Raw genomic sequence first — 27,266 nt, 5'->3', positions numbered from 1 at the left:
ATGGCCGCCCAAAGTCCAAATCCGGCCCTGGACGGGGAGTCCAGGGTCACCGAGATCGTTGTCATCCTCTCGGTGGCCAGCGTCTTCTCGACGCTGGCTGTCACGCTGCGATGCTACTCCCGCGGCGTCATCCTACGCAGCTTTGGCTTGGACGATGCGATCATGGTTCCCGCGCAGGTACGGGCCGTCCGAAAGGGCGGAATTGCCGGGGACGCGCTGACTGGAGGTCAATGTTGACATTAAGCACAGATCTTGACACTCGCGTCCGCTGTGGCCATCGGTCTCGGTACGAACACGCCCATCCTGGTCTAAACCCCCCTAACACAACTGACCGTGAGCAGAGGCGAAGTATGGTCTCGGCCGACACGCTTGGACGATGCCAGAGGAGAACTTGATCCCGTACATGAAGGCGAGCAAGCCTGGAACGCAGCTGTGCCTCGCGGGGCTCGCGACTAACCTCCACCAGGCCTTCTACAGCTCCATCGTCGTCTACAATATCGCCGTCTGCATGACCAAGATCTCCATCCTGTTGCAATATCGACGCATCTTCAACAACACGGCTCTCCGGAAATTCATCATCTTCGGCTTGGCCTTTCTGACTTGCTGGGGCATCACCCTGTCGTTGCTGCTCCCCCTCGTCTGCATTCCAGTTGCAGCATTTTGGGACCCAAACGTCGACGGTTTCTGTCTCAACAACGCAGCCATCTGTAAGCATCATTCTGGCTGCGTGGTATCCTTCATCGTGTGGCTGACATTGCCGGTAGGGTACGTCATGGCGGGCGTCAACTTAGTCACCGACTTCACCCTGTACGCGATGCCGATCCCTGTCATCAGCTCGCTGCAGCTCCCCAAGAAGCAAAAGGCACTGCTAATTGTTGTCTTTACTCTCGGCATATTGTGAGTTCACCAGCGCCGTTCGGCCCCTGTTTCCTTTCAGCGTGCTACCTACACCCGGTGGCATAACCTTGCTGATAACCGAACCAAAAAGCCCCTGCGCCGTCTCCATCTACCGCATCCACACCCTCGCCGCGGCCGCCCGGTCGACCGACCCGACCTGGGACAACGTCGACGCCGCCACCTTCTCCTTCCTCGAGCTCAGCGTCGCCGTGATCACCGTCTGCCTGCCGACGCTGCGGCCCGTGCTGATCCGCGGGCGCATCTTCGCATCCCTGCTGCGGTCCAACATGCGGTCCAGCACTGGTCCGACCGGCGGCCGCCCGAGCCGCGCCACCTTCGGCAACGCGAGGTCCGGCTCGAACGCGGAGCCGTCCACGTTCAAGAGCAGGCTGCGCCCGTCGGACAGCACCGAGCGCCTGCGCCCCGAGGACTCGAGATCGCCGCGCGGCCGGCTGGACCACCACGATATCGAGTTTGGCGAGCTGGACGGTGCGGGCAGCGGCGCGGCTGCGGGTCCCCGCAGGTACAGCGTCAGCGTGGTGGCCGGGTGCATGCCGGAGAGCGGCAGCGTGCCAGAAGTTGGCGCTGAGGGGCCGGGCATCAAGACGACCACCGTGGTTTCGCAAAAGGTGTCGTTCCATGGTGGAGAGAGACCGTCCGACTCCGACGAGGAGCAAGGGATCGGAGAGGGAAAGCTGCAGGGGATCTAAGAGGGGAAGCTTTTGCTTTTTGCAGAACATATTTGCCTTCCGTGTCCCGATCTACTTTTCCAGGCCACCGCCTTCAGAGATACCCCGACTTAATATTCTACAACCTGTAATGATACTTGCTAATGCAAGCAACCGAATCACGAGTTATTCCGCCAATACATCTGAACCACTGCACCCTGACTTCATCCAAACGCCTAATCGCAACCCACATCCCCAAAACATGAAAGGAAAAAAAAAGCACCGTACTTACCGTGACGGCGCCTGCAACCGTCCAATCACTCTACCCCAGCCTCGCTGACATCTCAACCTCGCCCTATCTCCTACCCCCCGGCCTCCCCTACCCCCTGCCCCTCCGGGGCCCCGGCCCCATCAACCCGCTAAGCCGCGACCAGGCTTCACGCCAGCCCTCCTCCCCTTCGCCGTGGCGACCGCAGCCGCTTTTGCCGCGGCAGGCCCAGCCCCAGCCCCAGCCCTGTCATCCCCGCCGCCGTCCCCAGTCTTTCTTTTCTTGCTGGATGGTCGTGGCGGCGCGCCCTGCTGCTGCTTTTTCTTCCCAGCGTCGTCGTCGTCATTGTCGTGCTCCGCTGCTTTGCGCTTGGAGGAGGTCCGCTTTGTTGGTGCTGCTGGTGCCGGTGCTGGTGCTGCTGGCGCTGGTGCTGGTGCGGGTGCGGGTGCGGGTGCTGGTCCTGGTTCTTCCTCGGAGCTGCTGCTGGATATGTTCAGGTCGTCGGGGTTGAACGGAGGTGGGGCTACGGGTTGGTACTGGATGTTCTCGTCGTCGTCCGCGGCGGCGGCGGCGGCTGCGGTCTTCTGCTTCTTTCGGGGACGGCCGGCGGTCTTCTTGCCGCTTGAGCCGGACTTGCGCTTGCGTTGGTCTTTCTGCAAGTCGGATGCTAGACCCTTGATTTTGAGCTCCTTGGCGGGTTGCGCAGGTTGCTGCGCGGGCGGTGGTGGTGGTAGTGGTGCTGCTGCTGCTGCTGTTGCTGCTGCTGCCGCCGCGGCGGCCCGTGCCGCCTCCTTTTGCGCTGCCCTTCTAGCTTCTGCCGCCACGGCCCGCTCGGCTGCTCGTCTGTTCGCCAGCTCTGTCTCCTCCTCGCCCGCCTTGAAGCCCGCCGCGCGCTGCTGGACTTCGGTGCGCAGCTGGGCCAGGCGGGCCGCGACATCGCGCGCAGCGCGCGCGCGAATGGCCCGGACGAGCGCGCGGCCCGGCGGGGCTCTGCGGACTCCGAACGTCTCTGGTACCTGCACCAGCACCTGCTGAGGGGGCGCGGCGGGTTGGGGCTCGCTGGGCTGGGTGGGTGGCCTTCTTGCTGGAGGCTTTTCCGGCGTCGTCGTCTTCTGCCGGGGCTGGACTACTTGGGGTTTGGGGGATGGCTGGATCTGAGGGCCTGCCTGCTGTCCTGCGGACTGGTTCTGGGGGCCTGCCTGCTGTCCTGTGGCAGCCGAGCTGTCCGCCTCAGTGGATCGAAGGCCGGCCACACGCTTCCTCTTTTTCGCTCTTTTCGCCGATCCGGGGGATTTATGCTCGGGGTCAATTTTCAGCCCCATGAGCTGATGCAGGCATGTGACGAGTGCCTTGCGCACCTCCTTGGACTTCTTCTGCCTCCACTCAGGGATCCTGTGCCATCCTATGGCCTCGAAGCGGATGAATGCCATGGCATTGGCGATTACATGGATCCCGCAGCTCCACTCATCCTCTTGCTCGGGATTTACTTCCAGAAAGTGGTCTGCTTTGGGGTCGGGGATGGGCCTCCCTGAGCGTTGAAGCCAGTCCCTCAGTGCCTCTCGCGCCTGTCGGCTCCGGAACGCGGCGCCCTCCGGCATTGAATCGATGTACCAGCTCTGCCCGGTCGAGCGCCGGTAGAACAGCACAGCCCAGTGCGCCGAGAAGTGTACAAAGTGTACGGTGATCTTGGCGTTGTCGAACGCCTTTTTGTGGAGGTTTGCTGCTCCTGGAGAGTAGTGTCCGCTCCCCAGCTCGGGAGCCTCTTCTTGCCAGCCGCCCGCGGTTGGGTCCCGAACAAGCAGGTTGTAATGCTCAGGGAGAATCCACCACTTTCCCTGCGAGATGGAGCCTAGGCGCGCTGGTCGCTGCTCTTGACACCACGTCAAGAGTCTGTTGGCGAGATAGTAGACGTCTTCGCCATCCAACCATTCCCCGTGCCGTGCGCGGAAGAGTCCGTTGTGGCATGACCGCCAGGCCGCCAGCCTATTGCTCTCAGAGACGGCCTCGTCGAGAGCCGGGTGTGCGACTCGCCTGTAAGCGGTGTCGAGAAAAGGCCTGTTGCCACTGAGCGAGCCACGGCATTCCCTGTCGAATTGAGGGTCCGTTGCATCATGAAGCTGATCGTCGCTGAGAGGCTTAGCAAAGTCCCGGTGCGTCGGTAACTGGAGGTGTTGCGCAGCCTGCGGGGACTTGCCGCCATCGTAGTCATTGAGGAAGTCCATCTCGGAAGATTTTGACGCCATGATATGCAATGTGTTGGAGAGACCGACAGCTAAAGCACCAAGAGCGTTGCTAGACTTGCATCAGGGCATTGGAAATGTCCATATGGTATTATCCTTCTATTCATTGGCATGGCTCTATTATGAGTCGGCGTGAGACAAAGGAAGCACCCAAAGCGCACTCTCAACTCTCAAGCAAAGCCACTCCCGCATCCGGCATTGGAAACGCGGAATCGCGCGCCAAAGAGTGGCCATACAAAGAACACTCTTTTTTGTGACTCTGAAATCTAAAATCTCATTCTAGTTGGACGGGTAGATGGGATTCTTTCAGGCTTTCAATCCTGTGGAGGCGCGGCCACTGGAACGAGCAAAGAACAGAACTTAGAAACCCGGCCACACTCACCCGTGCTCGGGCTAGATAGACAGATAAGTGAGTGGTACACCTGTGCTCCGTGGTGACAGGTAGTGATGGATATGGCATCAGAGAGAGATTGCATCACATCATACAGGGTTGTTTGTGCGATTTTGGTTATCTGCTCAGGAGGTATGATAAAATGCCCAGCACTGATGATGGCTGCTCTCCTCTCCCAACAATGGAAAGCCGAAGCAGCGGTTTGACTCGGCCCGTCGTGATTGATCAGGACTCTCACGCAACTCAGCTGCCCTCGCTTGCCGATTCTCGGCGCCGCAGGCTGGAGACGGCATGTAAGAGTATGTGCATACCAAGCCAACAGCCCCCAGACAGAACGCCCATTGTAGTGCCAACGGTTGGTGGCGATTGAGTCGTACATACACAGCAAAACACGGCATTTTAAGTGGCCAATAGTTGTCGTCGAAAATAACCAGAGTGAATATTAACCCTTAGCCCCCTTCATCACCTTACCCCACCCCTCACCCTTTGGCCATTGATTCAACGCACCGATAGCCAGCCAAGCGCCTGGGTGTCCAGTTACCCAGTGGGCTCGTCACGTCAAACAGCTGGGAATTGAGATCAACTACTACGAATGGGAGCTCCTTGCCGCGCAACCATACCAGAACGGCAGGTGTCAAGCAATCAACCACGAGACATGCAGCACAGCTCGCTGGCGAAGATGAAGCCAAGAGATATCTGAGCTTGGCATCCGACCTCCGCCACAGTGCCAAGCGACTCTTCGTCTGTCGGCACGACTCGGCCGTGTCGCACGTGTTGTTACTTTTAGGAAGGTATCACTGATGTAGGTATGCAGCCGGTTCTCCGGGATCAATGAAGGAAGCCGGGTGGTGGACGTTGGTGGGAAGCTCAAGGGCGTGAAGACAGAACAGACGCAGGGAACTCGCAGGTGGCTCGCAGGTTTCACCACAGCTCGAGCTTCTCCGTGTCCTGGTTGGCGGGATTCCCAGTCGACCATTTTCCCACGCTGCCAGCCGACCACCATCAGATCGGTTCCCAATATCTGCGGATGAAACTGAAGGAAGGCGATCTTGTGACCCTCATGAGCTGAGTCCCGGTCCATTCTTTCTTTCTTTCTCGTGCTTATACTTGTGCTTTGATCAGGGCATGCGGCAGCGGAGGAGAAAAAAAAAAGCTGCAGATGGCATGGCCTAGCCCGGGCGTGCATGGAATAATGGAGAACACGGCATCTCCGCTGCCGCCTCCAACGCTGTCCTCACTGTGTAATCGGCACGGGACGTTACTCTGCCGCGCTGGCCATGAGGCCATGGTCGGTGTCTGTGCTTTTCCGCCCTGTCAAGCGACAAGGGCTCGCATCCTTCCCACCCTTCCGGCCGTAGGGTAACAAACGTTAGTTAGTGTACATACTACTCTAGTGTTCCTTTGGGAGTCTGTCAGGGGTCGTCTGCCGCGTGGCACCGCTGCAACTGCCTTATCGGGATTGAACTAGGCCACGCAATTGGCCACTGCATCAACTGGTTGTCGGGCCTCGGCAGAGGTTCTCGATGCCCGGGTCCCTCCCTCACCGGTTCCCTCGGCCAGATAAGGGACTGTGGATGTACCACAGTATGGAACGCGACCTGCAGCTATCGTCGCTGGGGACGGACCCAGAAACAGAACTGATGCGCCAAGTGCCGTTCCCAGATGCACCCGTGTCGGAGACGCGGTAAAGAGACCAGGGTGGGAAAGGGGTGTTGGCGAGGAATTCGGATGACACCATTGATAACGCATGAAGGAAAGAGGAAGGCGCTTTTTCAGCGCAAGCCGGGTGGCTGCTGTGCTCCCGGGCAAGAGCAATATCGATGGCCCCGGTTAATTCGAGTCAGGTACGGCTGCCGTGTGGGGTGTGGGCGCGCTTTCGAGTCCTTCCCGAGACCTACCTGCCTTCCCGAGACCTACCTGCTTTCTGCCTCCTGCCTCCAGCCGCGATCGTCTGATCAGAAGGGAGCCATTAAATCTGTGCGGGGCACAGAGCACATGTTCGTTGCACATTAGGTTCTTTCTCTCTCGCCCTTCCGTTCCTGACCTTTCCTCAATCTTCATTCCGCAAGGCCATCGTTCCCCTCCCACCGCGCATTTCGATTCGTTCTCGATTCTCAACGACGCCAATTCCATGTCCCGTTGATCGAACCATCAATAACTTCCGAACATGTCAAGCGTAAGCGAGAAGCCTGAGGTTAAAGCGCCGGCGTCGTTCACCGCCGGCGCTGTCGACAATGGCCAGGCCGATCATGCGGTATGATGTCGCGTCGCATCAAACGTCGATTCCACTTGAACGTGCCATAGCTGACTTACGTCGAACATTCTAGACGTCGGCCCCATTTTCGGGCGAGGACCTGCCTTCCGAACTGCGCGAGGTCGGCCAGGCGCTCGCCGTGACCGAGAGCGACTTGATCGAGGCGAAGGCGACAGCGGCGAGGTTTACGCTTGACGACACCAGGCGTGTACGTGGCAGCGACCCAGTTAGCCCCATATCAAGTGTTCACCACCACTCACAATCGTTCAGTTGATGGCACAGGTTCACAAGCAGCACTCTCGTGATCCCAATTTCCCCGGCCATACCATCGAGATGATTGAGGATTTTCTTGGTTCGTGGCTTCCCGCTCCAACTTCTGGCTACGATGCTAGCCACTAAACAATGAATGCCAGGCAATGAGGAGGTCTTCAGCAATCCCGAGAAGCATGAGCAGCTCATCGAAGAGATGAAGATCCAGGCAGCTCTCATCACCAACAATTCGCCCTACGCCGAGGTGCGCTCTGTTGTCGACAACCACGACGATCCGTCGATGCCTGTGTCCACCATCCGAGCTTGGGCAATTGGCATATTCTTTTCCTGCTGCATTTCCTTCATCAACGCCTTCTTCGACGTGCGCATGCCCAGCATCTATGTCATCGCGGCGGTCCCGCAGCTGCTCGCTTACCCGCTTGGCAAATTCATGGAGCGCGTGCTGCCCGATGTGGGCTTCACCCTGTTTGGCGTCCGCCACAGCCTGAACCCTGGTCCCTTCAACAAGAAGGAGCACATGCTCATCACCATCATGGCCAACGTGGCCAAGAGCACGCCGTACACCAACTACGTCGTCTGGATCCAAGTACTGCCCAAGTACTTCAACCAGCCATGGGCCATGAGCGTCGGCTACCAGCTTCTGATCGCCCTGTCGACCAACTTCATCGGTTACGGCCTTGCCGGTATTTGCCGCCGCTTCCTGGTGTATCCGGCCTACTGCGTGTGGCCCTCTTCGCTGGTCACCATCGCCCTCAACACGGCGTTCCATGACACGTCCACAGAGGCGGCAACAGTCGTTGGCCCCTTCAGGTCCATCTGGAAGATGTCCCGCCTGAAGTACTTCACATGGGCCTTCGGGCTTATGTTCGTTTACTTTTGGTTTCCCAATTACATCTTTGGCGCCTTGAGTCTCTTCAGCTGGATGACCTGGATCGCGCCCGAGAACGCAGACCTCGCCAACATCACTGGAGGCACCTCCGGCCTCGGCTTCAACCCGTTCCCGACGTTTGATTGGAACGTTGTGACGTTCATGGTCGACCCCTTGATGGTGCCATTTTTCTCCACTTTCAACTACTTCCTGGGCGCCTTGGTTGCCGGCTTCGTCATCATCGCCATTTACTACAGCAATGCGTTCAATACGGGCTACCTCCCTATCAACTCCAACTTGCCGTTCGACCACTTCGGCAATCCGTACAACGTCAGCGCTGTTGTCGACGAGAGGGGAATATTCGACGCCGAAAAGTATGCTGCCTATTCGCCTCCATTCTTGGCTGCCGGCAACCTCGTCGTATACCTCTTCTTTTTCGCCGTGTACACGTCGACGATCACGTACGCCATGCTCTACCATCGCCATGAGATTATGCTCGGTTTCCGCGATGTCGCGAGAAACGTTAGGTCGTGGTGGGCGCGGGCCCGCCAGCTGAGGGGCAGCTCGAGCGCGGAGGCAGAAGTCGAGGACGATGTGAACATGCTCGACGTCCACAACCGCCTGATGCGCGCCTATCCGGAAGTGCCCGAGTGGTGGTACACGGTGTGCCTGGCCATCGCCCTTGCCCTCGGCATGATTGGCGTCGGGGTGTATCCGACAAACTCTACGCCTTGGGTGGTGATCTACGGCATCGTGCTGTGCCTCATCTTCGTCGTTCCGGTCGGCATCATCAAGGCTATGACGGGCGTCGAGGTTACCCTCAACGTGCTGGCCGAGTTCATCGGAGGAGTGTGGGCCGAGGGCAACGCGATCGAAATGTGCTTCTTCAAGTCGTACGGCTACGTAACGTGCGCCCATGCGGTCGCTTTCTCCAACGACCTGAAGTTGGCCCACTACCTCAAGATTCCGCCACGGTTCACATTCTGGGCGCAGATGGTGCCTACTCTCGTCTCGACGTTCGTCTGCATGGGCATCCTCCAGTACCAAACGCACATCAAGGACATATGCACGAAGCACGCGCCTTTCCGGTTTACCTGCCCGGGTGCCAACACCTTCTTCACCGCGGCCGTGTTCTGGGGTACCGTTGGTCCACGCAAGATGTGGGGCGTCGGCGGGCCATACGCCATCACGCTGATCGGCTTCCCCCTGGGAGTCGCTCTCGTCGTTCTGTTCTATCTGCTCAGCCGCAAGTGGCCCAAGAACGCCGTCATCCGGAATGCGCATCCGGTCGTCATGGTCAATGGCGCGCTGTCGTGGTCCCCGTACAACCTCATTTACATATGGCCAGCGGTGCCCGTGGCCGCCTTCTCGTGGCTTTATGTGAAGAAACGGTTCTTGGGGCTGTGGTCCAAGGTATGTTGCTCGCCGTTCCCCGCTTCGGTTCGCCAAAAACCTGAATAAAAGGAATGAGAGTGAGACTGACTGTGGATGGAAAGTACAACTTTGTCACCTCGGCAGCGTTTTCGTGCGGCATCGCGATCAGCGCCGTCATCATCTTCTTCGCGCTGCAGATCTCGGACATCGAGCTGGATTGGTGGGGCAACTCGGTCAACAACGACGGCTGTGACGGCCGAGGCGACTGCGTGCTCAAGGTGCTGGCCGACGGCGAGTACTTTGGCCCGAGAATTGGTGAATTCCACTAGGTAGGAAGGCCCGCCAGTGCTGAGGTCAACTGCCATCTTGTTTCTTTCTTTCTTTGTATTTTTCTTTTCATCTTTCCCTCTACTTTGGTATGAATCCTCGAGCTCTCGCAGGACACGCGACTATCTCAATGGTTTCGTTGTCATCTGACACCGGGACATTCATTCGAGACGGAGATGAGGCGGTCTGGCTGGATGATATGGGCTTGAGGGTAACTGGCTAGCTACCTAGCTTAGCTCATGAGATCTACCAATTTACACCAGCCTTTGAGGATTTCCAGGTGATTGATGGCTGTGTGGGCCGAGGGTCCAAGATCGAATCGGGTTGGCTTTGGTGGAAAAAAAAAAAAAAAGAAAAAAGAAAGGAAGAAAAGAAAGGGAGTGCAAACAGCAGTGTTATTGATCGAGATGCCAAGAGCCTCGAACAACAATGCTTCTGCCACCCGACTTTGTCGTTCCTTGCTGGCGAGAGGAGGCAAAGAGAGGTTGCCCCTAAACGGCTCTCTCCGCATGCCAAGCCCCGCCCCACAAGTGATATTTAGCTTCGTTACAGGGCCAATGGGGCAGTGGCCCAGGGCCCCTGGTCAGGCAAATATCGGAAGTTTCAAGAGAAAGTTTCAGTCGCCTCTTTGTTCCTTCCCAGCTGGGACAATAAACGGGCATACTACCACAGGGCAGCCATTCTACTGTGGTAAAGGTGCGCCGTCAGCTCTGCTGCACTTGCCGACGTGTTCTCGCGCCCATCTTCCACATGGCTATGCGGTTTTTGGCTGGTCTATCTCGGAGGCCAATCGCCTTGCCGAGCTGCGCACGCAATCTCTCGGGGCCCCTTCTCGTTCCCACCCTCACCCGCACACTCGCAACCATGGCAGCCGACGATAGCGGCCGCGCACCGTTTGCGCAATGGGCTGGCCGCTTGAAGCCACAGCTGCTGCAGGCGCTCAGCACCATGGGGCTCACGCACTCAACGCCGGTGCAGGAAAAAGTGCTGCAGCTGCCCAGCTTCACCCAGGACTGCCTGGTGCAGGCCAAGACGGGCACCGGCAAGACCATCGCCTTCCTGCTGCCGGCGCTGCAGAACCTGCTCAGCGCCAGCGACCTGGACCGCTCGTTTGTCGCCCTGCTGGTGCTCGCCCCCACGCGCGAGCTGGCCCAGCAGATCGTCGATGAGTGCAACAAGCTGACAGCGGCCTGCGAGCCCCCGCTGGAGTGCCACATCGCTGTCGGCGGCAGCAGCAGAAAGTCGCACCTGGCCAGATTCCTCAATGGCAAGCCCGCCATCCTCGTGGCTACTCCCGGGCGCCTGATCGACTACCTCTCCGAAGAGGCGGCCCGCGACCGGCTGAGCAAGGTCCGCTGCGTCGTGCTCGATGAAGCCGACCGCATGCTCGACGCGGGCTTCGCGCCCGCCCTGTATGAGATCCTGGAGCAACTCCCACCCAAGGCGGAGGCGCAGTGGCAGGGCATGTGCTTCAGCGCGACGGTGCCGCCCGAGATCGAGAAGATGCTGCCGATGGTGCTGGCCAAGGACCACGCGCGCATCTCGACCATCGACAAGAACGAGGTGCCGACCGTCGAGACGGTCCCGCAGTCGGTCTACCCGGTCGGCTCAGTCGACGACGTGCTGCCGACGCTGCACTCGGTGCTGTCGTGCGCCAGGGCCGACAACCCGGCGCTCAAGGCCATCGTCTTCTGCCCGACGGCGCGCCACGCCGGCCTGCTCTACCACGTCTTCGGCCACACGGGCGGCGCGGCGCCGCCGAAGCTGCCCGTCTTCCAGATGCACTCGCGCATGTCGCAGACGCAGCGCACGCGCACTGTCGACGAGTTCAAGGCGACCGACCGCGGCCTGATGTTCGCCTCCGACGTGGTCGGCCGCGGCATGGACTTCCCGGACATCAGCCTGGTGGTGCAGATTGGCGTGCCCGGCGAAAAGAACCAGTATGTGCACCGCGTCGGCCGCACCGGCCGCGCTGGCAAGCTCGGCCGCGCCGTCATGATCCTCGCGCCCGAGGAGATGTGGTTTGTCGAGAAGCACCCGGAGTTTCCGATCAAGAACGAGGGGCCCTTGTAAGTTCCCTCCTCCACACGCCACCTCAACCCTCAACCCAGCCTGAACTAGGTAATTTACTAACCCGCGCTCCGATCCAGCACGCACCCCAAAGCATCCCTCTACCCGTCCCGGGACATCATCCAGTCCGCCCTGGCCAAGGTGCCCCTCGAGACCAAGGAGCAGGCCTACACCGGCAACCTGGGCTTCATCAAGAGCATGATGAAGCGCTACGGGCTCGACCGGGCGCGCGTCGTCGACCTCGCCAACCGCTTCGCCCGCGCCTTCGGCTGCCCCGCCATCCCCGAGCTGAACCCCGTGGTGGTCGCCAAGATGGGCCTCAGGGGCGTGCCCGGCCTGGTCTTGCAGGGCCACGGGCTGGTGACCACTTCCGCGTCGGGGTCAAAGCCCGGCTCCAAGGCGGCGTCTGTGCCCGGGTCGGCGCCGGCTGAGTCGTCGGCTGGGGGAAGCGTCGGCGGCGGTAATAGGGGGAAGGGCAGCAGCCGGCGGGACCAGAAGGCGGGAGGCGAGGAGGGCGCGAAGGAGGGCGAGGAACCTAGCCGTAAGAGGCCGAGGCGGTGATTTGGTTTCTGTACCTCTAGGTGTGTCTCGTGGGCTGGTGGATTTGGGGTAGATCTCTGTTTTGTACGCTGAGGGGGGCTTTCTTTTGCGTTAGACATGTCCTCGGAGTTCTTACGTGTGCAATAGCTCGAGGGCATACATTGGGTTATGGGATGGCTTTCCATCAAGAGCGGGCTCCGGAAAGCTCAGGTGGATGGTTGGGTAGGTTGGCTTCTATCCAGTGTAATTCGGTTTGTCGGGTCTGATAGATTCTGACAGATAGAACAGGTCTCAACTCCCGTTAGACGTATTGCTATCATCTCTGCGGGCTGGACTACGACATGCATTGATAGAAGAATGTTGATCTTGTTCTAATCACGTTCCAGCTCCGTTGACACTCTGGCCCGCAGACGTAGCACGCTGGTGTGGCAGGCAGCGAGGGCGTACCTGCCGCAACCTGGGTTTAGTGATCAGCGAACGGTGCAACTCTCGTGCCCCTGGTTTGGTGGTTGGCAGAGGTACCATAGCGCGCCACGGGGGGTTGCCGAAATGGTCATGGCGCCTATCTCCTTGGTCAGGGACAGTCCGACAGACCGAAATATTTCCCTTGGGAGAAGAACGTACGTTCAACTCTCCTTCCAGAGATAACCTTCAACCGAAAATATTTCTTCCTGAAAATGGTCCCTTCTCTTAAAGATGTTCTCTTACACTGAGGGATGTTCTCTCACTTACATTGTGCTTTAAGATCTAGGAGAATTTCGTCTAGGCGACTTTCGTAGCGATGGTCTTGAAAAATTTGAACATTCTCCTACGACTCTGTGATCCAATTCGTGCTCCAAGAAGGTAGTGGAGACCATGTCGACAACCCCCCGTGGCGCGCTATGTGTAGAAGGAAGGATGGACCACTGGTAGGAAGGAGCATATTGGTGGGGCACCAGGTATTTAGCTACGCCCGGCTGGGCCACCACACCTTAGGAAAAACAACCCACATCCCACCCACCGTTTTCATATGGTAGATAATGCGGGTCCAAGACCTATTGTTAAGGTAGGTAGGTAGTTATGTAGAGGACGCCACTTGGCACATGCCATCACCTAGAGTTGGGATCTATCGGGTCACTTTTTTCTTTTCTTTTCTTTTCTTTTCTTTTCTTTTCTTTTCTTTTCTTTTCTTTTCTTTTCTTTTCTTTTCTTTTCTTTTCTTTTCTTTTTCTTTTCTTTTCTTTTCTTTTCTTTTCTTTTCTCTTCTCTTCTCTTCTCTTCTCTTCTCTTCTCTTCTCTTCTCTTCTCTTCTCTTCTCTTCTCTTCTCTTCTCTTCTCTTCGCTTCCTATTCCCGATTGTTTCAGAGCCCGATGCAAATTGCAAGACAGCCGAGTCTTGTAAATGAGAAGAGCGCTCGGCGCCGACGCAGACGGTGCTGAAGAGAAGTCGGAGCTGGTAATTGTACAGGCGCAATTACCCCTAAAGAGTGACCTCAATACAAGGCTGGGTCTAATCTGCCTTGGCACGCGTAGTCGCATGTGCTGACATATTCCAAGCTTACATGTACCACTGCTCATAGACTTCGCAAAACTCTCCATTATTACTGGCCAACTTGACACCAGATACTAACCAACTAGCAAGCCCATCCATACACCTATGCAACTCGCCTCACTCTCAGGGAATACTGCAGGGTGTGTGGCAGTGGCAATGATCGCCCAGTGGCTATGCTTCTGCGGGGAATGGTGCATCCGGCTTGGGCCAGCAGCCAGATGCCACGCAGTCTGCCTGGTCGTTGGCAGGCATCTCGCAGCAGCAGCACCATAGCCCGGGCCAATACGGAGCACTGAGATATTCACTAGTTCTTCGTAATGGCGCGAAGCCTGCGAGAGAGCCGCGTCTGTGCAACCACACCTTGCAGCAAGGCTGTGGGTTGACCAGTCGTTCCAGAATGGCAGTGCGTTCGTTGGCGTCTGGCGCAATGATGAGGGGTAGGGCAGGCTGGGTAGGTAATATTTGGACGGGAATCTGTGAGAATCCATCTCATGGCCGTCTGTCGCGTCCACTGTTGACACTCAACCAGCCGTCGGGCACTTCAGCACGCATCCTGGAGATCGAACAAGGACAATGGCCGAGGTCTTGGCCGTTGCAGGCGGGATAGCAGCTATCTTCGAGCTCGCCAAGGCCGGGTGGCGCTTCGCTGATACCTTATCTCAATTTGCTCGCCATGCTGGAGCCGCCGGCTTTGAAGTGGAACGCTTCGCTAATCAAGTCGAGGCCTTTTCAGATGCGGTTGAGCTCGCCCAGCTTATCTTGTCTCGACACCTCCACCGCAACCAAGAATCATCCGTGGTGACATACATAAGACGCCAAAATATTCTCGATATTATCGGAACTGAGGCGAACATTGTCCAGCGGCGTCTCCGAGCCACCCAGGACCAGGTGATGGGCCTGGAGAGCCGCTCAGTGGTGCTGGCGAGCATCAAGTGGCTTCTCAGACGATCTTCAATCATGCAGCTCTCTCCCGAAATGGAGAGTGTTAAAAGCACGCTGAGCCTACTCGTCGACATCGCCCAGCTCGAAGACGTAATGAATTTGGCAGATAGCGTTCTCAGCAACAAAGATGAAGTGTGAGTTTACCCAGGCTGTTGCGCTCCATCCTGACATGACTCCGTCACTCATTCTTGGATTGCATACAGTCGGTGGCTGCGGCGTCGGATCCGGCGCCATTTGAAGACAATAGAGCGGCTGCGTGCTCAGCTGCCGAGTGAATATGGTCGCGAGGGTCTCGGGCTATATAGCTCTTTTTCACTTGATCTGGAGAAGCCAGACCCGTTGCTGGAGCTGGGAAGGAGCATGTACAAGCACGGTAGGGTTCCCGACTCCGTGCAGTCCTCATCTTCGGGTTCCCAACGGACTCTCAATTCTCCCCAAGGGCCGTCTAATCGACCAGATGGCACGAGGGGGCAGCAGCCAAGCCGCAGCATGACGGTAACAATCCCGACCTCGTCGTCTTCGCGCCCGGCGTCGGCCGTTAACCCCATACCGGGTCCCGTCCGACCGCTTCGACGGGTCCCTCCGCGGCAGTCGCGATTGTCGCCTAATCGATCCGCGGCGGCGGACCAACCTGCTGAGGCTCAACCATCAGTCAAGACGCTGCGGTTCAGGGACGAGGATGTGACTGGAAGCATCGACGGGTACGTCGGGACAGAGCAGGGCTCGTTGCGCTATACCACTGCGTTCTTGGCCCCGACGCTGGAAGCGAACATTGTCTCGCTGGCGGAGGCCAGGCGGCTCGACTTGGACGTACGAGAGCCCGAGTCAATGCTCGAGACGGTCTATTTCGATTTCGGGACCCGCCGCCCTGGGAAAAGCGTGGGGACGGCGACGCTCCAGTGGAACGCCGGCCCTCAGGCAGACGGACGGTTTCCGCCGCTCAGCATCGTTTGCTACGTTTGTGAGAACGCCGCGGTTAAGCTGATCCTTGGGCAGCCATTCTTGGAGGAAAAAGCGCGGCGATGGCGGAGAAGGGGAGGCGTGTCGCCCTAACACAGCCCACAACGTGGCATCATTTCCTCAGTGAAGCGCAATCAAAGCAACGCTCCCGGTTGAGGCGCGTCATGCCGGGCCGGACGGCCGTCGATCGGTCTCCGATCATTTTCCTCCCCAGCCAGGATGCCGCCTCTAATGCTGCAGATCAATGCTATGCTAAATGGGTATCTCCTCTAGAACTTATCTCACGATGATATCTTTCCCAAGCGGACTCCCCTTGGACCAGTGACCTGAACCTGGCCTTGGCCTGGGAATGAGGGTTACCGGCTGGTATACCTGGCTGTTTGCTTCGGGCTCTTTATGCAAGAAAGCAACGGTGTAGCAGAAGCTGCACCTAGGGAACCGCTAGATGCGGGCCCCAGGACCTTCCGCGGCGCGGAGCCTCGTACAGTAGAGGATCAATTCAAATATTCTGGATGTTTAAACCCTCCTCCGTTCACGACCATGCCTGCACCTTCACCACGCCTTGTTGGTGGGTCCCAAGCTCGATCGAGTGTAGCGGAAGGTAGGTCTCGGATTCAGATGGCGAGGCATTCTGCTGTATTGTGGTGGTGATTCGGATCCTCGACTGCGAGTCGCAGCTCCCTTGGAACGTCGATCCTGGGGTAGCCCTCGTTCGACCGCTCGAGTGGTTGTTTCTGAACGAGATGCGAGGCGCCTTGCGCACGGAATCCTCCTCCCCGACCCATCCCCACTTGGTCAAGTAAGAGCCGATCAGCAGGCGCATCGAGGGCAAGCAGGTGCAGAGAACGCCGAGGTCGATCTCGAGCGCCGACCATATCCCGACGCGAGCGAAGCTTACTGTTGAAGTTGTCAGGCCTCTCCTCTCCCATTGTGTGCACATACACCGGTAAATCACCAGTAACCAAGACAAACCTTACCGGTCGGATTCGACGCCTTGTCAATGTTGTTGACAGCCAAGAACTTCAAGATGCTAAACGCAACGACGCTGACGCCGATGGCTAGCATGAAGGAGACGCCCAGCCTCTTCTTCAGCGAGAGCTGCAGTCGGGCGACGTAGGGAAGCGGCAGCAGGATGACCCAGACGTCCATGACCATGGTGGCGATCGCGCCGCTCCAGAACACGAGCATGGACGGCAGGCAGTGGCCCTCGTGCTGCAGGTCCCAGCGGGTCCAGAACAGGCTGACGGGCTGGCACTGGAATGCCACCGAGAGCACGACGCCGGCGGAGAGCGCCGTGTTGACGACCATGGTGCCGATGACGATGGGGCGCGGGTTGCCTATGGTGAAGATACGCAGGTAGAAGAGGATGATGGAGTGCCGGATGAACAAGCGAGACGCGGCGTACATCAGCATGCTGATGTAGAACCCCTGAGAGGCGCGCCGGGTCGCGGTTAGCCGAGAAACGGGCTCCTTGGCTGGCTGAACTGGCTCGCTGGTTTGCTTACGGTGAATAGATATGTGATGTCGTCGGGCTCAACAGCCCACACGTCGGTGCCGAGCCCGTGATTGGTCTCCTCGAATGCGATGGCGCTGTATGCAACACACCCAGCCTAGACACCCCGCGGCGCTCCCAACCCGCCCTGATGTCAGCCGTCCGCAAGACACGAGCGAAGAAATAAGTAGCCATGGCGTACATACCAGGGCCAGCAGCAGAAACCAATCATCCCAGCCGTACTTCCCCGTCGTCTTGAACTTGTTGAAGAAGCGCAGGAACACGGCCGCGACGGCGAGAGCCAGGAACACCGCCAGGACGGGGATGTATGTGTGGTCGATGTAGGGAGCGACGCCGCACGAGGTCATTGTGATGTTCTGTGTGGCTGGACGGATGCACGACGTTCGTGTAAGCAAACTGGCGCACCGGTCAATTCAGGGGGTGCATGCCGGCAACATCTGCGCATGACCACGGTCGGGACACAAAAGAAAGAGAAAAGCAAAAAGGGTCCTACCCAGCGATTCCCTCACCGTGCAGTTTACCCTGATACACGTCTCGACCGTCTGCGCAGTCGCCGGGTCCTGCGCAGCGCAGATATCGCTTGACGGGGTACGGCCGGCCGCCACCGCCTGATGGGCGGCTTGTAGCATGCAGTTACGCTGTCACGAAAGGTCAGCCACGGAATTCGGGACTCGATTCACCAGTCCACTCAGGGGACTCACGGCGCATGCCGGAAACGACATCAACACGGCCAAGGGATCCGGCGAGGTCCTGGCCGAAGCCATGGCGAGAGCTTCGGGTCGGGCGAGACGCCCGAGACTCGCGGCAGCGTTTGTTGTTTAGTCCGCCAGACAGCCTTCTGTCTCAAAGCCACACTAGCCCACTGACAAGCGGGAAGGGGTTCTCTTAGCGAGTGGGCGCCTGTCGGGTCGGCATGGCTCTGGTGCAGATGAACATCGCCGCGAGTCGCGTTCGAGCAACGGGCAGGGAAGGGGAGGAAAACGGGCTCTCCTCAGCGGGAAGAAGCGAGAGGCCAAGTCCAATCTAAGAGACGGCCGACGGGCGAGACGAGGAAACCGCCTGGTTACCTCGAGCATTCAACTGGATTTCGCCGACAGGGTTGGCCGACCTCCCACTTCTCGAATCCTGCGCCATACGCGGCGCGCGGGACGGGGGCACAGCGGGATCCCATCGAGATTCAGTGGGCTTTTTCCCACCCGGAAAGGCAGGCAGCAGCAGGGAAGACATCGCTGCAGGTGATTGAAGTGGCGCCAGTTGCTGTGGCTCCTTTCCTTTGGCCCCCGTCATGCATGCGCCGAGGCGGCGTAGGTCGCTCGCCCGTCACGTCAGGCCCGCGGCCCTCATGATTGGCGCGAGTTGTCGCTCGCAAAGCCGACAACAGACCGCCCGGCCGCAGTGTATAAGAAGGGTCCATGGTTCCGCCGGAGCGCCCCCATGATCGAATGCCCAGGCCTTGTTGCCAGCCAGACTGAGACTGTTTCGCTTTGACTCGCCAGGAGACCCAAGGAGAGTAAGATGCCCGCCCAGTCGGAAAATGGGAGGGGCATCGACGGCCCGATCCGGCAACTTCCGCTTTGCTTTCCTGCGTCAGATGGATCTCTCAGGTCACTCACTGCAGGCACGCGGAGAGAGCCGAGATGTGCAGTTATGTGTTGGGAGACAATGCATAAGGCAAACAAAAGGTGTCCTTGTGTGCCGCAAGACGGAACCAGCCGAGGCCCGCCGAACACGCGGGGGATGTTGCAGTTGCAAAACCAAGGCAGCCTTTTTCTTGGCGAGCGTCCGAGATTGGCGAATCGACTTGCGGAATCGGTGTTCTTTCTAAGCAAGCTGGTGCTGGGTAATCTGTTCTCCACTGACCCAAGTTACCGGGGAACTACACTAGGAATATCGGACCCGATCTGAGGCCCGCCAGCCCACCAAGATAGCGCGATGGTTAGCTTGGTGGGCGGCGGGCCGGCGACGCGAGCTATAGTATAGTAGTTAAGTCTCTGAAATAGTTAGTTAAGCAGTTAGTGTAGTCACCTTGGTCGCGAATTGCGCTCTGGCTAATAGTTAAAGGCCTGGGGGGCCGGGCAATATGATAGCGCGCACAGGGGTTCGGGGCAAGGATCTGGACACAATGGAACGCAGCCGCCACAAACTCGAAGGCGTAAAATTGGCGAAGGTAAACACTTCACCCAAGCGCAGCTCTGCTTGGCGCTTCCGGGGCTCCCCGAGGAAAAAACTTGGGCCCGTCGGGGATATGCACTCGGCTCGAGCACGGATATGATGGGAAGCCCTTCGCTAGCAACAAGCGAGCCAATCTCGATCGCTCCCGGCTGGAACACTCGATCCGGGAGGGAGGCTGTCAACGAACGTCAGCCCACACTCCCCCCCCCCCCCATTATTTCGGTTCTCGCCCGCCCCGCTATGACGCCCAGAAGAGAAGAAAAATGGCCATCACTTCAAGTACGTTGGTCTCGGCCATCAACCCGTCCATCCGGTGCCCCAGCGGTAAGCTGTCTACACTACACAACCGTGCTCTAGGATCCGATATCACTCGTGTTTTGCACTCACCGGCAGGCCGAAAAGACTTCGAAAGAAACGCCTTCCGGTTTCAGGTTCCTTGGCATTGCAAATTGTGGCACAGTTGCCAAGCCAGCGGTCGGTCCTGGGCTTGGTTAATGTTCCACACTCACGCAGAAAAATAAAAAAGATGCCTGAATCCCTCCGTCCCAAGACTTTCCAAGATTGGACCCGCGAGATTGCCCAGCGGTACCCAAAGAGGGAGATCCATCACATCACCTCGGGAAACCAGCCACGGCTCCAACCATGCTGCTGCTGCGCACACTATGGATAAAAGACCCTGCTGCCGTCGGGCATTGAGCATCCTCCCGCATGTCGATATTGATGCCTTCGCCTTGGATGCGGTGTGAGCTGGCCACTCGTCCGCCCCCAAGTCGTTGTCACAGGCTGCGACAAGCCTTTCTTGGTACAAACTTCGGTCCATCGGATGTTCTTCGCATCTTGCGCGCTTCCCCGCACTCCCTATACTACATGCGCTGCGGTCGCTGCGGTCCAACCCATATATCACCTCGCGAGCGTGTGTTATCACGTCGAGTAGGGAAATGGAGGGGCCGTCATGAAGCCGGGTCGAGGGGTCAGCAGGATCAGGCTCGCTACACTAGCTGTACCGAACCCGCCGGCATGGGTGCTCCCATAGGCAAGGTTTGTATTCCGTACAGAGGATACAGACACATAAAGCTGATTGGACAGCTACATGCTGTTTCGAGCACTAACTAGCCGTTATGGTCCTTCCGGCTTCACTATGAAAGCCAGCTGAGAGCTGTAAAAAGAACGGGACCCAAATACAGATCCTTTCAGACGCAACAGTGTCTGCACATCACCACGCCGCGGGAGCACTCGCCGCCGAGCAATAACCCCCAGACCGGCATTTTCATCCCTCCATCCGCGGGCATGCGAGCTCAGAGCTTGCGGCAGAGCCTGGTGTCCGTCTCGATCTGCGTCCAGTTCTCGGTGCCCGGCGTGGAAACGGCATAGAAGAGGCCGTCGGGATCATACTTCTGGCGGATCTTGAGCAGCGCCGGGTAGTTGGTGCCCCAGAAGGCGTTCTGCCAGTTGGGTTGGTACGGATCGGCCTGCGCGTCGAGTCAGCAATCTCAATCATATGGATCCAAACCACTGCCGCCGCCGCCGCCGCCGCCGCCACTGCAATGTTTACCTCAAGAAAGCAGCAGGTCAACACGAAAAGAAGCAAGTCAACTCACCTCATTGACATAAGCGCACCCATTCGGCGCGGCCGCGCGCAGCGCCGCGTCCACCACATTGGTCAGCTTGTCCTGCGCGGCCGCCTTCTCGGCGAGCGGCGCGTTGCCGGCGACCGGCACGACGGTGATGACCTTGCTGACGGCGTCGCGGAAGCGCGGGTTGACGGCGCTGGCGTTCCACTCGGCGCGCGGCAGGCCGTAGCCGGCGCTCCACATGTGGCCGATGATGAAGGAGCCCGCACCGAGCACGGTCCGGAAGGCGTCGACAATCCCCGTGCTGTTGGCGGCGACGTCGGCGCGCGCGACGGTCCACCCGCCCGTCAGCGCCGAGTTGCCGGCCACCTCGGACTCGAACATGGCCTCGTACAGGTCGTAGAAGGTGGGGAAAGCCCGGGTGGTGACGGCGGGGCGCACGCCGAGGGCCGCCAGGTCGTCGTACAGCGGCTGCAGCGCCGCGGCCAGCTGGTCCGCCGTCATGCCGACGCCCACGATCGGGTGCACGTGCAGGTTCTGCCCCGCCGTGCCCAGCTCCCAGTAGACGTACAGGCCGTGGTCGTCGACCATGCGCGCGCTGTGGCCGTGGAAGACGCGCACGGCCTCCCAGAAGAGCGTCGCGTTGGTCGTCACGCTGGCGTCGATGTCGAAGCTGACGCCCGCGCTCGGCTGGTCGTCGAACGTCTTGTACGTCGCCTCCACGATGACCGCGAAGGCGGCCGGCCCGCCGCCCCGGAGCGCCCAGAAGAGGTCCGCCTTGGTCTTGGCGTTGGCCGTCGTGAGCTTCCCGTCCGCCGTGATCACCTTGAACTCCAGCGCCGTGTCGGCGAGGAAGCCGTAGAGATTGGTCAGCGGGCCGTGCCCGCCGCCCTGGACGAGGCCGCCCGCAACGCCAACGGTCTGGCCCGCCCCCCAATGACTGTCAGCTCTGCCACAGCGCCTGAGAAATCAACCGTGAGGACCGGTGCTGCTTACCGCGCACTCTCCAGTAACCATGATCTTGGGCGGCTTCAGGGCGTTGGCCTGCTTCAGGACCTGGAATGCCTGGACTCCGGCGCCGACAGTCACGGCGGAGCCGTTGTACCCGGAGGCACCCTGCCACGTGTCGGTGAATTTGATGTCCTGGAAGCTGTGCGTGTTGATGACGAGGGCGCCCCAGCCAACGCTGCGGCCGAGGAAGTCGTGGCCCGTGTTCCGGATGATCAGCCGCAGGTTGTTCTCGCGCGCAAAGTTGATGCCGGCCTGAATGTGGGCGACGGTCTTGGCCATGATGACCAGCACCGGGTAGTAGCCCAGCGTGCAGTTGTCAGTCGGGTTGGTCGTGGGCCGGCAGGTGTCGTTGGTGAAGTAGGTCCAGAGGGCGGCGGCCGGCTGCTCGACCCTGTGACGGAGGTTCAGCATCAGAGCGCGCGGAGGACAACGCGCTGGGAGGCAACGTACTGGAACTGCTCGCTGGTCCAGTTGGCCGTCACAGTGGCGCACTCGTCGGCGTTGTACGTCTGGACGTCGCCCAAGGGGCCCTTGAAAGTGTTGTAGCAGGGCGCGCCCGGGGGGATGTCGACTTGCAGGTTGCCGCCGACGGTGGCGTTAAGCTTCTGCCACTGGCCGCTGTCGGGCCAGCAGGTGTCGCCGGGATAGCATTTGCAGGCATAGTTCGTCCCGCTTTCCCTCCTCAACACCCACTTCTGTCTGTCGATACCAGCGGCCAACGCTGGCTCTTGGGTGAGCAGGAGCGCACCGCACAGGAACCGTAAGACGCCGCCCTGCATGTCGTTGCCGGTGCTTCTGGCGTGTCAGAAGCGAAACCAAAGAATTGAAGACGTGCGGGATGACGCAAGCGAGGTGTCGATCGCGGGCGGGCGGGAGCCTTAACTATTCAGCGGACGGCGAACATGGCGCAGTAAGCGAGTGGAAGGAGGGTTGTCGGCGACATTTCCAGAACAGCACTGGGTGCCGTCGGCCGGGATGCTACCCGGGCAACCCCCGTTTTTTGCCTGTGCGCATGCCTGCGTGTCGCGTGGTTCCTGCATGGATACGACACCAGTTCGTGGCTATATTCGATGCACTCTATCCGTAAAATACACTAGATTGTAACAACAACGGCGAGTCTTTCCGGCACCAGCTCCCTGGGCGGCAGGGCTCCCGGCAATATTGCAGGGCGAATCTCCGCCTCGCGCCTGCTCCCGAAAGCGAACGTCGTCCGGGCGACGGGCATCTCCATTCTCGGTTGCGAGGGCCGATGTTGGGGATAGTTAGTGTAGTTCGTCGACGTTGGCCATTGGCTCGCCGGGAAACCGGGATACTACACTACACTACACTGGCATCCTGTGTACCTGGTCTATGTACCGTAGTGTACGCGTACACTAGATGCCGTGAGCACGGCCGATGTCACGTCGGGGAACCATCTGAGCCAGGCACGGTCGACCGTGGCCAGGCTTGCCAGGCCCAACGAGACTGACATGATAGCAGAGTGCCCGAGCAGAAAAGCATAGGGCCCCAGCACGAACCCCAGCACGAATTTTGGTCGCATTCGGGGTGGTGTGCGGACATACCTAGTGTAACTGCTATTCCCTTCTTTTGTCGGCGGACGGGAGAGAATCCGCCGTTCCTTCTGCAGATTCCAAGATGCAAGTCCAATGTCTACAATTGCTGCGGGGAAGCTTGTCGCAAGATTAGAGGTGGGCAGCGTGGTACTGTGTACACTTGTTGGGGATGCAACCTGGTCGATCAACCCAGCCGCAGAAGGGCGGGGGAGTACCTGTCCCGAATGCGACTGCGGGGATGAGTAGTGCAAGCGAAAGGCAGCGGGAATGGAGGGTATTCGATCCGAGCCAGAACAATTGCTGTGATTTAGTCGACTACAGTGCTGAATATAACGTAGCTAAATCGCCTAAATATTGAGTCTTTTCGTATGCACAGGAAATCTCTCTACAATACTAATACGTCTAGCCTCCTATACACTAGATAGCCGGCTCTACCCCAGATTATTGGTGGCACCAGGTCGGGAAGAAAAGTCGGAACTCTATCCTGTTTACTCACGGAATTCTATCCCGATTCCTCAGGTCAACTCGCACCGTCGCGGCCTCCCATACTGTGCATCCACACACGTGCCTACCTTACCCATGGGTCTTGGCCTGGTCTTCTTTGTTCCTGTACGCTACCAAGTAAGAGGCTCTGTGGATGGTCACACCCGAGCAGCACATCCGTCTCGGCTACCTAACCCATCATCGGCCTGCCCTGGCGATGTCCCTCGGGACCCCGGAGTGCCCGATCACGGCTCTCCCGGTCAACGGCCCGACCCGGTCCAGAACGCCCGCCCGCTTTCAGTGTGATCATTGAACAAAGTTACCACATCTGTCGTACATGTAGGGCCGTCCGTTACCACGATAGTTGTTACCTTTCTTCATACACTGCTGCTCTGTCCTTTTCACCGTTCCCTCTCTCCTCTACCACCGTCGCTTGTGCCGGTGGGTGGCCCGCGGCCCGCCTCTGTTTCAGTATCATCAGCCAGCTGCAACCCACGGTTGCACGCGCGGCTACGCAAGTCGCCTCGCTCACACCTCTGCTCGGCCACAACTCGTAGGGCGCTGCCTCGATGCAGACCGGGCAGAAGACCTCATGTTCGACTGTTCGCTGTCCCAGTCCCGCTTGTATTTTCAGCTCCTCCAACTGCTTCTCATCATTCCTATGTGGATCAAAGAGACAAGACGCGATGTCGAGAAACTTCGCGCGTCGTATGGAGGATTCTGGGGCGTCGAGTCCAACGTCCTGAGAGATTACCCCGAAATCGACGAGGCGGAATCCGCCAAGACGGTGGGTGAAAATTGGAAGACCTTGATGGATGACTTCGGTTCGCTTGAGGATCGGCTTTTAAAGCGCATCGAGGCTAAGACTAACGAGGTTCGGGGTCTACGCGATGGGGTAATCGAACAAGTTCACCGACCCAATTGGCAAGAAGACGTGCTAAGGTGTGTGACGTGCGGCTGCTCAATGTCAACACACTATTGGAGGCGTCCAAAACGACGTCAATGAACCGATACATCATAATATTCACCGTTCTCACCATTTTCTACCTGCCGCTGGGGTTCGTCACGGTAGGTCTAACGAACACTTCGAGCTTACGGATAATCAACACACTGGGCATGCGAAATAACACGTTCTCTTCTTAGGCCGTTTTCAGTATTGACATCCTTACCAATCAGGACTTGTCCAGCTTGAAAGGCCAATATGCTGCGTCCACAGTCGTGGTCTCCATCCTCACGTATCTCGTGGCGGGCGGGCTCATGATGTTTGTCGACCGCCGCGAGATCAAAGCTTACATCAACCGGCATCTCTGGGCCACAGCTCCTACCACTTCGGTGCGGATACTCCTGAGGACGCTAAATGTCTTCCACAGCCCTGCACGTGGCGAGAAGAGAGCAGAAATGAGGACCGACACGGCGTTCAAGTCCTTGGCGTCAATTTGGATTGCCTCGGCCCGCAAGTTGCGACGCGCGTGGCACAGGGAGACGGGGAAGGCGGTCGACGACACGGAATTACAGCCGACAGCCGGAGCGGAGCCCTGACGACGTATGACACTTGTTCGCGGAGGTATGCTTCGCGGCTTCCAAGACACGACTGAAACATGAACATAGGCCCACGAGTCCAGCAGGATCCAGCCGGTTGCGCATAGCTGGTTCCACCAGGCATTCTCGCTAAGAATCTGAGCCGCTCGGGCGATGCAGGCCACCACGCTACCTAGTAAAGGAATAGCCCGGTTAGCTCAGCTGGTTAGAGCGTCGTACTAATATCGCGGAATTGTCTGCAATATTGAGTGATGCGAAGGTCAACAGTTCAATCCTGTTACTGGGCATCGTCTGCTTTTTGAAAATGTCGAGGGCGACAATGCCCCACAATGGCGATAAGGGGGCCTCTTGATAGGCACTTTTTGGAATGAGATGTTGGACAGGCGTTGAGGTGATGCTGATGGTGTTGTCGACCGTGACGGAGACCCAAGGGTTGGTGGCAAAGACTCGATGAGTTGCTGCTCATTTGATTCTGAAGGTCTTTTCTGGTTTGTCGCCTGATGTGGAAACGGCTCTGGCTGTCCTTCAGCGAGTGAAAGGGAGTACAGTACAATAGGTGTGAGGCTGAGATGGTTGACGTCACAGGAACCACCCAGCCGCCAGGGGCTTGATCTCCAGTATCCCTTGAGCGTGAAGTCCCCCTAAACAACTTCGCCCAGACAAATCCAACCCAACTTGAGCATGCCCATATCACGTCTCATCCTGCGAAGCGCGAGCCTCCTCTCAACGACGAAACAGACACGATTCCCAACACCCAGCCTCCAACTCTCACACAAGGTCTCACACCAACAGCCAGCACCACCATCACTATTCCTCCTAGCACAGCGCGCCATGACCCTCCACATGCAGGGACGCTGCGTTTGCCAGCGGCTGCAGTACTCGCTGGACCTCGGCTCGCCCGACGAGGCGCGCACGACGCTCTGCCACTGCCGCAGCTGCCGACGCGCCTTCGGCACCAACTACGGCCTGACGGCCAAGGTGCCCGTGCAGGCGTTCCGGTACGACCGCGGCAGCCCGCGGAAGCACAAGCAGGATAACGGGGTGACGCGCGAGTTCTGCGAGAACTGCGGCGCCTACATCTGCGAATATGGCGTAAGTTATCTGCTAACCAAGCTTGGGGGGCCGGGAGCTGATGTAGCGGCGTTGCTGATGGGTGGGTTTTGTGTGTGCAGGAGGAGGCGGCCGACAAGTTCCGCTACGTCATGTGGGGGTCGCTGGACGAGCCCGACAGGATCCCGCCCAAGGGCGAGTTCTTCTGCAAGAGCCGGGCCGACTGGATGCCCGAGATCCCAGGTATGGCGCAGACAATGGCGGTGCATCCGCGCTGTGGTAGGCCGGGGCCCTAACTAACGGTGCTGCAGGTGTGTTTCACAAAAGGGAGATAAAGGAGTGAGTGAACAACACGCAACTCGCCACGGAGTGACGGCGTTTGGGGTGGAAGGGATGGAGGGGCTGAGGCTTATTGAGTTGTGAGTTCCGCGCATTCTAGGTTTCAAGCACCGTCTGGTGGTCTGCCTGTCTGTCTGTCTCTAGCTGCGAGGAGAAACCCAGTTGAAACGCGGGTGTTGCCCCAAGGCGGGCAAACCTGGAAAGATGCGAACAAAGAGGCCCACTGCTCACTCAGTGGCTCCTGTTGAGCTGAAGAAGGGATGACAATACATGCTAGACAAAGAAGCGTGCTGTAACTGGGGCACCGGGTCCCGACATCACACACGGCAACCCCGAACTAAAGAAAAGGCGCTGAGCAAACCACTGCCAAGCCCACCAGCAATGATACTTCGCGCAAATGCATATAGACAAGCCGGCTGATCCCCCTCAGCTCCC

At 58.6% G+C, this 27,266-nt stretch overlaps 10 protein-coding genes and 1 non-coding gene across 11 annotated transcripts; 7 read left to right on the top strand and 4 right to left on the bottom strand.

Moving 5' to 3' along the window:
* Positions 1-1,607, top strand: THITE_2141222 (uncharacterized protein; the record flags this gene model as incomplete). The annotated part of the gene is made up of 6 exons (XM_003649328.1): positions 1-177; positions 250-286; positions 342-409; positions 467-707; positions 765-897; positions 989-1,607. The coding sequence occupies 6 exons, from the start codon at positions 1-3 to the stop codon at positions 1,605-1,607; spliced, it is 1,275 nt and encodes a 424-aa protein (XP_003649376.1).
* A 568-nt stretch (positions 1,608-2,175) lies between these two features.
* Positions 2,176-4,806, bottom strand: THITE_112766 (uncharacterized protein; the record flags this gene model as incomplete). Its single annotated transcript, XM_003649327.1, has 4 exons — positions 2,176-2,316; positions 2,361-4,105; positions 4,703-4,744; positions 4,776-4,806. The coding sequence occupies 4 exons, from the start codon at positions 4,804-4,806 to the stop codon at positions 2,176-2,178; spliced, it is 1,959 nt and encodes a 652-aa protein (XP_003649375.1).
* A 2,045-nt stretch (positions 4,807-6,851) lies between these two features.
* Positions 6,852-9,559, top strand: THITE_40025 (uncharacterized protein; the record flags this gene model as incomplete). The annotated part of the gene is made up of 5 exons (XM_003649326.1): positions 6,852-6,926; positions 6,989-7,070; positions 7,132-8,389; positions 8,426-9,269; positions 9,353-9,559. Coding segments are annotated over 5 exons (2,466 nt in total), but the record flags the coding sequence as incomplete, so codon positions are not given.
* A 594-nt stretch (positions 9,560-10,153) lies between these two features.
* On the top strand, positions 10,154-12,365 carry THITE_2107881 (uncharacterized protein). Its single transcript, XM_003649325.1, has 2 exons — positions 10,154-11,626; positions 11,708-12,365. The coding sequence occupies exons 1-2, from the start codon at positions 10,422-10,424 to the stop codon at positions 12,186-12,188; spliced, it is 1,686 nt and encodes a 561-aa protein (XP_003649373.1). The 5' UTR covers positions 10,154-10,421; the 3' UTR covers positions 12,189-12,365.
* Positions 12,366-14,271: 1,906 nt separating this feature from the next.
* On the top strand, positions 14,272-15,693 carry THITE_2084540 (uncharacterized protein; the record flags this gene model as incomplete). The annotated part of the gene is made up of 2 exons (XM_003649324.1): positions 14,272-14,774; positions 14,844-15,693. The coding sequence occupies 2 exons, from the start codon at positions 14,272-14,274 to the stop codon at positions 15,691-15,693; spliced, it is 1,353 nt and encodes a 450-aa protein (XP_003649372.1).
* On the bottom strand, positions 15,649-17,553 carry THITE_2107879 (uncharacterized protein). Its single transcript, XM_003649323.1, has 4 exons — positions 17,299-17,553; positions 17,106-17,210; positions 16,578-17,028; positions 15,649-16,497 (listed from the first exon to the last, which is right to left on the bottom strand). Exons 1-4 carry the CDS (start codon positions 17,458-17,460, stop codon positions 16,133-16,135), a joined length of 1,083 nt encoding a protein of 360 aa, XP_003649371.1. The 5' UTR covers positions 17,461-17,553; the 3' UTR covers positions 15,649-16,132.
* Positions 17,554-20,580: 3,027 nt separating this feature from the next.
* Positions 20,581-22,646, bottom strand: THITE_2039882 (uncharacterized protein; the record flags this gene model as incomplete). Its single annotated transcript, XM_003649322.1, has 4 exons — positions 20,581-20,754; positions 20,884-21,777; positions 21,853-22,258; positions 22,318-22,646. The coding sequence occupies 4 exons, from the start codon at positions 22,644-22,646 to the stop codon at positions 20,581-20,583; spliced, it is 1,803 nt and encodes a 600-aa protein (XP_003649370.1).
* Positions 22,647-22,960: 314 nt separating this feature from the next.
* THITE_2125607 (uncharacterized protein) lies at positions 22,961-23,407 on the bottom strand (the record flags this gene model as incomplete). The annotated part of the gene is made up of 2 exons (XM_003649321.1): positions 22,961-23,179; positions 23,240-23,407. 2 exons carry the CDS (start codon positions 23,405-23,407, stop codon positions 22,961-22,963), a joined length of 387 nt encoding a protein of 128 aa, XP_003649369.1.
* Positions 23,408-24,495: 1,088 nt separating this feature from the next.
* Positions 24,496-25,199, top strand: THITE_2024308 (uncharacterized protein; the record flags this gene model as incomplete). The annotated part of the gene is made up of 3 exons (XM_003649320.1): positions 24,496-24,798; positions 24,846-24,971; positions 25,047-25,199. Coding segments are annotated over 3 exons (582 nt in total), but the record flags the coding sequence as incomplete, so codon positions are not given.
* A 429-nt stretch (positions 25,200-25,628) lies between these two features.
* THITE_t35 lies at positions 25,629-25,729 on the top strand. Its single transcript has one exon. It is a non-coding gene; the product is annotated as a tRNA-Ile (tRNA).
* A 225-nt stretch (positions 25,730-25,954) lies between these two features.
* THITE_2107877 (uncharacterized protein) lies at positions 25,955-27,032 on the top strand. Its single transcript, XM_003649319.1, has 3 exons — positions 25,955-26,534; positions 26,615-26,735; positions 26,804-27,032. The coding sequence occupies exons 1-3, from the start codon at positions 26,274-26,276 to the stop codon at positions 26,833-26,835; spliced, it is 414 nt and encodes a 137-aa protein (XP_003649367.1). The 5' UTR covers positions 25,955-26,273; the 3' UTR covers positions 26,836-27,032.
* The last annotated feature ends 234 nt before the right edge of the window (positions 27,033-27,266 follow it).

The sequence above is a fragment of the Thermothielavioides terrestris genome, chromosome 1 (assembly GCF_000226115.1).
Source record: "Thermothielavioides terrestris NRRL 8126 chromosome 1, complete sequence".
Taxonomy (NCBI): Eukaryota; Fungi; Ascomycota; class Sordariomycetes; order Sordariales; family Chaetomiaceae; genus Thermothielavioides; species Thermothielavioides terrestris.
This window is presented reverse-complemented; position numbering and strand designations above follow the sequence as displayed.